This window comes from Galleria mellonella, unplaced genomic scaffold (assembly GCF_026898425.1).
Source record: "Galleria mellonella isolate WM207_F2 unplaced genomic scaffold, CSIRO_AGI_GalMel_v1 utg574, whole genome shotgun sequence".
In the NCBI taxonomy this organism is placed as follows: domain Eukaryota; kingdom Metazoa; phylum Arthropoda; class Insecta; order Lepidoptera; family Pyralidae; genus Galleria; species Galleria mellonella.
Window position 1 is genome coordinate 1064211 of NW_026442122.1, and position 11650 is coordinate 1075860.

General features: G+C 34.7%; 1 protein-coding gene across 1 annotated transcript; it reads right to left on the reverse strand.

Moving 5' to 3' along the window:
• Positions 1-1224: 1224 nt before the first annotated feature.
• Positions 1225-2121, reverse strand: LOC113511362 (flexible cuticle protein 12-like). The gene is made up of 3 exons (XM_026894986.3): positions 2027-2121; positions 1817-1944; positions 1225-1569 (listed from the first exon to the last, which is right to left on the reverse strand). The coding sequence occupies exons 1-3, from the start codon at positions 2033-2035 to the stop codon at positions 1377-1379; spliced, it is 330 nt and encodes a 109-aa protein (XP_026750787.1). The 5' UTR covers positions 2036-2121; the 3' UTR covers positions 1225-1376.
• Between the last annotated feature and the right edge of the window lie 9529 nt (positions 2122-11650).

An 11650-nucleotide genomic window follows, 5' to 3' on the forward strand; every position in this document is an offset into this window, starting at 1 on the left:
TGAATATGAAAATGAGTTTGTTTGTTTGTTACCTTATAGCACTATAACGGCTTAACCAATAACTATATTGAATTAGAACGAGTATATAGGTACTAGTAGGGTTTTCTGTTTTTCATCCCATGTTAAAAATGAAATAGCGAATGTACGTAAATGAGTAACTTATTTGACAATTTTTTTTTTTTTGTATTTATATTTGTTAGGATTAAGTTTACATTAAAGAAAATTTAATCCAAAAAATCAAGTCGAGTCGAGTCGAACTTTCTCGATCTACTTACACTTAAATGAAACCGGTAGTTATTACATTGAAAGAAAATATTTTAAAAATATGAAGGAAAAAAAAATTAAATAAATATCCATGTAGAAAAGTAAGCACTGACTCTTTTCAAAAATAAGCATGCACCCTTGTAAATAACAAGCTTTAAATTACAATAGTACAAGCTTATTTTAGAACAGTGTTAAAAAAAGTCTGCTGATTGCATAAACAATTCTTTTTCATATATCAAAATCGAACGGACAAACTGCAATAGTAGAGATAATAAAAGTGAATGTTGTCTTTTATCATTGACCATTTGTATTTTATGGTCAAAACAACACAAAATTGTAACATTCTTAATAAGTCGGCAGCGATATAATTTAGAATTCCAAGGACTTGTAACTTTAAATTTATAATAAGATGACCCATTCGAGGCGGACTGTGACCATCTGAGATAGAAGGTCACGACAGTTTTTTAAATTAACATTTATTTCAATATTATAATCATGTCCTCACCTTAAATTCAACTATAATGGAATAAAGCGCACGTTAACTTTATTCACAGCTTGATTTATGTTTAACGTAATATTTAAAATGTCAATCTAAAATAACATTTTAGCATTGAATTTTATTGGCATTTAATTATGTAAATGATTCCGATATTGACGGCGCATCACTAACCTTATAGCCATATGGTGATAATATTATTGATATGAATATTAAAATTAGGTGGAGCGGTAATAATAGAATAATACAAAAAAACTTTTTGTTCTAAAATAACTTATTTAATATTTCAAGATTCATTTATATAAATCTTAAATATAATTTGTTGTACTCATTAGGTATAGACAGGGTTACATTTCAGTGTGTATCAACAGTTTCTAAATTCAAAATTTTATACCAAGGGAATTAATAAAAGTATAAAAATTTTGAATTTAGAAATCGTATCACGAACAAATGAAAACATCAAGTATAAAAAAATTACTTAACATACATTGTTTATTAACAACATCAAATCGGGATCGTATCACAGATCGCTTGGAGGAAGTAACAAGGATAGGGACAGGAGGGAGTTAGGGATATGAGTATTTTTGGACTAGATCTTTGCTTGTATTAAATTGATTTAAGCGACTTGGGGTAAGTGGGCGCCTTGGGGCTGGAAACCGTTCTCGTCGGCGACGTATGTCACTGTGTACTGTTGGCCATCAGGACCGGTGTAGGAGAACTGGCCGCGGACTGCGATGGCGGCGTTCTCGGAGCCAGCGTTCACGAGTTGGCCTTCCTCTTGTTGGGAGATGCCGTTGGAGGTTTCGAAGCTGTCGAAAATAAAAAAGTTTAGCACAATCCTGAGGCTAAAAATAACTGAGCCTAATAGAGTATAATGTGCTAAATATTTACATAAAATATGATTGCTTGAAATAAACACATGCAAAATTATTCCTGAGATGTCGTCAGGCGAGTTGAAAGAGGTTTCATCTTTGGTAGAAAACAAATTGATATTTAAAAAGATTAATGAATCAAGTGTACGTTATATTTGTACCAAGTATAGGCTTATATTATTACCCGTATGAGTATCCATCGACACCGATGTTGTTGCTATCGTAACGGAGGATCTGAGCGGTGGAGTCTGGACCACCGACGACGGCGGGAGCAGCGACGGCAGCGGCAACGAACACAGCGAGAACAATGAACTGTTGGCAAAGATGTTACATTAGACACGAACAGTTGTTGTATCTAGTAATTTTGTATCACACACTTCAATCCTGAACGTACCGATTTCATTTTTGAATTGGGTTTTTTTTGGTCCTGGGACTGTGTAATTGGAAGGCAATCGAGCGACTGATGGCCTGTGGACCGCGGTGTGGGTATTTATAGTTGGCGCGCATCGGTGCAAGGCAAGGACGCGCGGTGACATTTGAACTTAGAAGTCTCCGCGGCGCGATCTTCTTCAAGCCGGGTACCTGCGAGCTCTTTGTGACATGTCCGGTTGCGTGCTTTATGATATTTGGTTAACATTTAAATTATTAACCGCCCGATATTAATATTATCGAGTTGAAATATAATCCCGGTTTTAACGCGGATTTGAACTATGCTAAATTTGTGTAAATATTACACAAAATATTTTAATATACCTGTAATTTTTTTCAAAAGATTTGATTGTGTGTTTGTAATGGATAAACTCAAAAACTAGTAGTTTACTACTAGTTTTTGAGTTTATCCTGGCGTTGAGATTATTACTGACTGATTTTTATAATTTCTTACACTTATACAAAGCTACATTGTTGTTAGCGAGTGATAACTATATATTATTATCGATTTTTTTATGCAACTTAGAATGGCAAACAAGTTGACAGTTAACCTGATAGAAATCAACTTTACACGTTGCTTATGTTACTCAGGAATAATGTAGCATTCTAATAGATATTATAATGAAAGAATTTTTGAAAAATGTCCTGTAGTTTTGAAGTTTATTCGTTACAAACATACAAAAATACAAATTTCCTTTTTTATAATATTATATAATATATAATAAATAAATAATCCCTTATGTGGTAGTCATAGACTGTACACCGATACTTGAAGGAAGCCAGCTCTTATACTAATCTGGTTTAAATTGATCAATTAGCATTCATTCAAACGAGATACAATCAGATATCAGATGAGATCAGACACCTAAAACTTGTCCACATTTTACCGAACATATTAAAGTCCATGTAAAAACGACATATTAATAAGGAGCAAGTTTTTCGCCAATATTATGATTCAGAAGAGCCTCAAGCTAAGATACTGTAAGTTATATACTGTAGCAACCCGGCAACAAACATCTGAGGCCCTACCATGAAATGTTTTCCGAAATTTCGGAGCCAAACAAAACACAAATTTGATGTTAAAATTACATAATACATAGTGTATATAAATATTAAAAATATTAAAATATCGTTCCATTTATGATAGGATTTATGAAAAACGAAATGTTATTCTTCATTTACAAGTTCAATTTCAATATTAATTAAAACTTAAAAATGGGAATTTCATTTCATAGTAGAACCCTTGGGAGCAGATCAACTACAAACGTGCCGTTACAGAAAAGTTAGTTTCTTAAATGTACTTAACCGAAAATCATACCTGGGTCATTACACCACCCAACATACCTACCACTGCACCACTGTTGTTGTAAATATCTTATAACGAATCTGAGCTTTTCTCGTAACTTTATTCTAATAGATATTACTTAAAAAAAAAAGCTCTAATTTCCAAATAAATCATTTTCTCAAGAGAAGTTTTTGTAAAAGAGTCGTTTGGATGGGTATTTCTTACCAACTAGTATTTCAATAATAAGCAACTCTACCTGCATAACTGTATTTCAGCATTATACTATGGTATCTATAGAATTACGGACTAATACGGGATATTGAAGCAACCTAGACCTAAGTCCTGAGTAATAGTAAAGCATAGGGTGTTAGTACCATGGGCGTTATGGTGGATTCTATAATACTCGTGGTGCTGTTGTTATCTATACACAATCGTCACCTTTTCTAATCAGGCGGCCCATCAGCTTATTTGCCATTACAAGTTGCACAACAAACAAATTAAATAGAAGTTAAATAAGTTAATTTTAACTTAACCTATATAGGTTATATAGCGGTAAATTTTATTATGTTGTTATTTTGTGGGAGAAATAAATATATATTTACATATTTACATTTACAACTATCATATCTAGTCACTAATATATCAAGAAAGTTTAAACATTCAATGAAAAAAATACACTACATTGTGTTCTTTGTGGAAAAGTTGAAAATATTCATTATATCTTCAGGGATATTGTTGTGATAACGACAGTTAAATAATAAATAGGTCAAAGTGAAAGGGAAACATTTTTAAAAAAATAATTAGCATTATTAAATATTATGTGGGTATTGTTGAAAGCATAATGCACACTCCGAATGGCGAAGTTACTTTGTGTTTAACTAATTAGTAAGTGAAATTGTTTAGTTTTAGTTATATTAGTTGGTAACTAGTTTATATACTATGAAAAATCCTAAATTAAATTTAAACTTTTTATGCAACTTAGAAATGGTAACAAGCTTACGGGCCACCTATAAATATGAATATACTATGGATAAAACAGAATATACTCTTTCGCCCATGATACCCCCCATGCGTTGCCATACCTGAGGACTCAGGTTTTATTCCTCTGAACCCTGTAAATTCACTGTCATATCCCACCGTTCAAACCGAAACACAGCCATGCAAACACAACTGCTTCACGATACAAACACGAATGGGACAAAGGTGCCCAAGCAAAAGAATTTTGTACAAAATCTTCCTGTGGTAAGACAGATAGAAAAAAATTGCATACTAAGTACAGAATGTAATTACTGTTTTCACCATTGTGTACAGATAGACCGACAAAATTATTTATTCTTTACTACATAATAGAATTTATGTAGTTATATATATGCTCCTTTCCACTCAGGGTTTGCTGGAAGAGAACTCTTACAGAGTTACGCTCGCCTGTTGTACATCTTTATTTTATATATATATATATATATATATATATATATATATATATATATATATATATATTATATGTTGTAATTTTTTGTGTACAATAAAGAATAAATAACACTTTTTTTTATATAAGCTAAATATAAACTTTTTAAGAATAACCTTTAGGAAATTTTCTTGTGTGTTTTGCCAATATTCCGATGTTACCGCGCGATGTTACCAATCATAAATTGAGCAAGGATGCGTCAGCGCAGGTCACCAAATAAATCAAGCGGCACTCCAACACTTTTATTGTTTAATAAAATTATACACGCCAAAACTTCGTAAACCACGTATATGGTAGATGCAGAGATTGGATGGAATTATGCAATCTTTATACTTAGAATGAACGATAACCCACGATCTAAAATCTTAAAGTTAAATTCTTATATATATATATATATATATATATATATAATAGAATTTAACATATTTCATCACACAAGGGCAAGACTAACAATAATAAATAATTTAAAATAAAATTAATTTTAAACAATAATGAATAACGCTCAGATTTTTTCTTTGCTTGATAGAATCCGAAATGAGGTTATTTGCAGAAAAATTGAAGTGACCGGCATAACCAGGAGGATAAGCAATCTGAAGTGGTGATGGGCTGGTCACATAGCTAAAAAAATTTACAACTAATAGGGAATAAAGATTATTGAATGGCGACTGCATACAGCTAAACCGCAATGTAGGACGGTTCCCCACCAGATACTCAAATACATTGCAGAGTGTCAGTGAATGCATATGGCTCAGGAAATTCCTTATGGCAGTCTATGTTCAACAGTGGACAAATAATGGCTGAATGATGATGATGATGATGATCATGCCATCACTTTATCGAATAGAAAGAATGTTTTTTTACAAATAAAAAAAAATAATGAACCTACTAGTCATTATTAATTTAGGCACGAATTTACAGAACTAAAAACTATTTTTGTTTAATTTATTCATGTTATTATTAACCGGAAAAAAAATAAAGATATCTTTTGAATAAAATCAATAGAATTGTCATAGGATTGTACAAAGGTACAAGGTGAGTATCCGGATGTACCTTAGTTGAATCAGAACAAATTAAATAGTACTTTATTATGTTTGAAATATAATCCAAATTGGTGAACCATGAAAATGGCCGTCTAACTGGTGGCTTGTTTTAGGACCAGCTAGCTATGAGAAGGAATAATGGTTACTACTTCTCGAAGCATTTGTATAGAGACACTTTATCTATATAATCTAAGAGTTTTGGTTTTTTAATGGGTGATAATGGAATGGTAAACCCACCCGCGCTATCGGTATACACCGGCGGAGCACCAGTGAAGGATGATAGGTTAAGATGAAACAGGCCAGTTAGCCCATCGTGACGAATTCAACAAGAATTGTTCACGATGGTTTCCGGGGGAACCACGTGGAGGTCGACCTAATAGGGTATATTGCTAGCAATGGGGCTGTCAAACTCGATTACTAACAATCTCTTTCACCCCCGAGTTTTGGTTAGGCCTAGTAACTTTAGTTAAAATCTTTTTTATAATGCTATTAAATTTTACTCTCGGATTCGTCTACTTAACTGAGATACAAAAACTTTTTATATCTTCACGAATATTATAATTTACACTATGAAATAATATTTTTATGCGATTTAGAATGTCAAACAAGCTGACGGCCCACCTGATGTAAAATAGTAACTGTCGCCTATAGACCTGAGCAGTACCACAGACATAACAGAGTATACTGTTTCGCCCATGATACTTCGCATACGTTGCCATTCCTGAGGACTCAGGTGTTATTCCTCTGTACCCTGTAAATTCACTGCCATATCCCACCCTTCAAACCGAAACACCGCCATGCAAACACAACTGCTTCACGGTAGAAACACGAATGAGACAGAGGTGCCCAAGCAAACGATTTTTGTACAAAGTCTCCCTCTGGCCACATGACTACACCCAATATGACCACAGACTCCATTAGTAAGTAGATTCAATCGACTAAAAATATAATAAATAGATTTATTTTCTCTTCACAATTCATTACAGTGAAATACAATAAGACATGCTTATATTAAAATAATCAAATTATAAATATAATTGTGAGAGACTGGTGCCTAAGATGGGTATAAGAATACCTGTATTACAGGTCACCAGGGCCTCACTCCGCAGGGTTACATACTAAGTACTTGTAATATGAAAGAAACGCGGATCTAAAAATATAAAGTATTTTATAAAAATTTATCAATATTCATAATTATTAAAATACAATAATTATTATAATAGCCACATGGAACGATCCTTAGTCTCCTACGTCTATTTACTTCCTGCATTGCATTTGTGGTTGACATAAAACAATCAATTTTTTTTATTAGTTTTTTTTTTTATTAAATCGGCATACATAACATTTCCGCGAGTCTATGATTTATTATCGAGTTACGAACAATGTTGCCAAGCTCCCATCCATCGCGTCATGTGCAATGAACAATGAAATTCCTAATGAGTCAAAGGTAAATTCGTCTTTCCATTAGACTGTCTTAAGAACTGAATCTACGCTCAAGACGGAACTTAAAATGTGCATTTTATTACACTTTCGTCACACGGATGCAGTATTTGTGAAAATTAGTACCAGGCAACCATAGAATTATGGAATACCACTTAAATACCAATATGTATCCAAGCAATTGACTTTGTACAAAAGTCGATTGCTTAGATACCTCTATCCCATTCGTGTTTCTACCGTGAAGCAGTTGTGTTAAAACCATGCAGGCTGTGTTTCGGTTTAAAGGGTGGGATATGGCGTGAATTTACTGGGTACAGAGGAATAACACCTGAGTCCTCAGGAATGGCAACGCATGGGGGGTATCATGGGCGAAACAGTTTACTCTGTTATGTGCATGGTACTGCTCATGTGTATAGGCGACGGTTACCACTTTCCATCAGGTGGGCCGTCAGCTTGTTTGCAATTCTAAGTTGTATAGAAAAAAGTGACCTATTTTTCTATACTTGGCACAGTTAGTAATGTTAGATTCAACTCTCGCCAACTTCCTTGCAGGTTTTTTTTTTGATGGATAATAATGAAATGGTATCCCCGCCTGTGCTAATAGTATACGATGGCCGGGAACCAGTGAGGGATGATACGTGAGAATGAAAAGGCAGGTTAGTTAGCCAATGATTTTTTTTATACAACTTATAAAAAAATATAATAAATAGATTTATTTTCTCTTCACAATTCATTACAGTGAAATACAGTAAGACATGCTTATATTAAAATAATCAAATTATAAATATAATTGTGAGAGACTGGTGCCTAAGATGGGTATAAAATGGGTAGAAAAGGCAGGTTAGTTAGCCAATGATTTTTTTATACAACTTAGAATGGCAAACAAGCTGACGGCCCACCTGATGGAAAGTGGTAACCGTCGCCTATAGACATGAGCAGTACCATGGACATAACAGAGTAAACTGTTTCGCCCATGATACCCCCCATACGTTGCCATTCCTGAGGACTCAGGTGTTATTCCTCAGTACCCAGTAAATTCACGCCATACCCCACCCTTCAAACCGAAACACAGCCATGCAAACACAACTTCTTTACGGTTGAAACACGAATGGGACAGAGGTACCCAAGCAATCGACTTTTGTACCAAGTCTCTCTCTGATAAATATAGTAGCCAATGAATACGCTTGAAATTCAGCACGATGGTTTCTAGGGGGGACCACGGAGACGTCGACCTGTTTGGATATATTGTTAGCAATGGAAGTGATAATCGGCATTACTAACAATCCCTTCCCCTCTTCCTTGTGGCGTAGATAGAAAGAACAGAGTACCAAAGACCTCTAGTCTTACCCCTCTTACTTCCTGCACTTTCTTAACTTGTCTCACACGGTGGACAATCAGGTCGACCTCCACATGGTCCCCTCTGGAAACCATCGTGACAAGTTCTTACGTTACAAATAACCTAATTTAAATTCATCACGATAGGCTAACTTGTGAAATAAAGGTGTGTAGATAATTTTGTTTTGTTAACATCATTTCAAATATACCGGAGAGTTAGCCTTAATAATTAAATTGACCATCAGTTTTTATTTATATAACAAAGCAGACAATATATCCGAATATATTAATTCTTGGCAGTTTCGTATCAAATTTTTTCACATTAATAATATAATAAATATATTAACATAATGCTAATAAAGATTACAGGGACAAATTTAATTGCAATAATCCGCCATGTTTTAATTAGTGTTCTTAACGCAACAACAATTTGGTGTATACAATCTTTTTTACTGACTATCATCACGCCAAAATCTTAACAGAGTAAGCAGAGAGCCACAAATACTAAAAGAGTTATTAATTATTTAACACAGTTCTAATTTTTATTTATAATTTTATCAGTGTGCCCTATATTACTAACTGGAATAAAAAATAGTAGCATTTTCTTCATCTAAAATCATCATCATCATCTCAGCCATTGTCTGTCCACTGCTGAACATAGGCCTCCCACATAGACTGCCATAAGGATGCCTTGAGCCACCTGCATCCACTGACTCCCTGCAATGCATTTGAGGTCGTCACTCCATCTAGTGGGGCATCGTTTTACACTGCATTTGCCCGTACGGAGTCGCCGTTCAAGAACCTTTCTTCCTCATCAGTTATCGGTTCTTCGAGCTATGTGACCAGCCCATTGTCACTTCAGCTTGCTCATCCTTCGGGTTATGTCGGTTACTTTGGTTCTTTTGCGGATATCCTCGTTTTGGATTCTATCACGCAAAGAGACTCCGAGCATAGCCCTCTCCATAGCCAGCTGAGTAACTTGAGGCTTTTACATACGGGCAATCGTGTAGGAGCATGGTTCGGTTCCATAAGTCATCACTGGCAACACGCACTGGCTAAAGACCTTCGTCTTCATCTGAAATGTGTTTACTAAATTAACGACTGTTAGTTATGTTGTTAAGAGGTTAAGAGGTAACAATGGCCATGAAACCAAACAATCTCACTATAATACGAGTATTTATTAGTACATGAAAAATAATAATGGCTGAAATCCTCATAAAAATAATTCCATATCGAATTTACTCATGAAATTTCCCAAAGAAATAAACGAAAAAAAAAAACTGTTACTGTACTTATACAATTGTGTCGTTGTGTTTGTAAATTGTCTTGCTTATTTCCTATATTGTATAATGCAAATAAAGTATACACATTCATTCATTCAAAGAAATATTGCAAGAATTGATATCTATTGAAAAATGCAAAGAAAATCATTGATATGATGACGAAAAGAGATTTTTATCGTCATCATATCAGCCTTTAACCACTTGTCCACTGTTGGACATAAGCCTCCCCTTGGGGGGATATTGCCAGACTTGTCAGACGGATTGGCAACCGCAGTTAGGCTTTAGAGATGTTTTAAGAGGGACGCTGCTGCTCGTCCCTCGCCCTCTATTAATCGCCTCTAACGACACCCACGGGATAGGAAGGCGTGGTCTATTCTATTCTGGGACCGCACGGCATAAGTCTATGCTGTCTAGATGAATTCAATCTGTATTTATGTTACTGTATTTCACTTGAATTATTCACTTGTCTACAATGACATCTCTATCTACATATCTATTTTTATTTATGGTGCAATAAAGACTTAAATAAATAAATAGATTAAAAATACATACAACTGTAAATTTTCGAAATGTATGTAAACCATTGATATTATACGCAGAAATTTAGTCGAAAACTATTAATTACCAAACCATAGTTCTAAGCCAGTAATCGAACTCACGACCTTACATTTACCAAACGGGTTAGTGTTAGACAAACCAAGCGTATGATTATTATTATTTCTTATTATAAATTGACTCCTTGATATTTCTCTTAATGTGAACACATCTTCCGTCTTGTAAGAGCTATAACTACAGAAACCACGTGGAATGTTCAAATTACGAGAGGTATTTAAAGACATGCAGTGACAGGTCAAGGACTTTGTGCGTGCTGTAATATAGAATGCAATTTTATATAACAATAGTAACGTTAATTTTGTACTGATGGTGCCCTATGATGATGAGGCATAGGTGATTTCCGGATTCGGTTGTCAGTAGAATTTATAGAGGAAAAATCTAAAAAATATGCCAAAATCACGACCCTGCATAACTGAGAAATAAATAAAATAAATCTTATTGTAATATAGATAAAAACATATTACGCCGACCCCAAATAATTGGGATTAGGGTAGGAAGATGATGATTATGAAATCAATATACAAAATATACAGGGAGGAAAGGGATTGTTAGTAATGGAGACTAAGAATCCCATTACTAGCAATATATCCAACCAGGTCGACCTCGCGGTTGCCCCTGGAAACTATCATGGTTAATTCCTGATGAATTCATCATGATGGGCTAACTGGCCTGTTTTTATTCTCATCTATCACCCTTCACTGGTGCTGCGTCAGCATATCCCGTTAGCGCAGGCGGGGTTACCATACCATTTTCACCCATCAAAAAAAAAACAAAACATACAAGTATATTTTGCTCTACAAATCAGCTAATTAAATAATGACAAAGCATATAAACCGCAGTGTAGGTCCCAGCATAGAATAAGCCACCCATTCCTTTCCCCAGATTGTCGTAAGAGGCGACTAATAGCTTGCTATAAAAAGGGACTTTATAGCGGAGGGATATGTAGCAGCGTCCCTCTTCAAACGTCACCAAAACCAAACTGCAACAGTTGTTGCCAACTCGCTTGCCTAGCGTGGTAACCACTGGCAAAAGTCCTCAAAGGGAAAGGCCTATGTTCAGCATCAGTTAATGGCTGATATAATAATCATGAAATTCAGTTCTAAGAGACGTGTGCGACTTTGATACT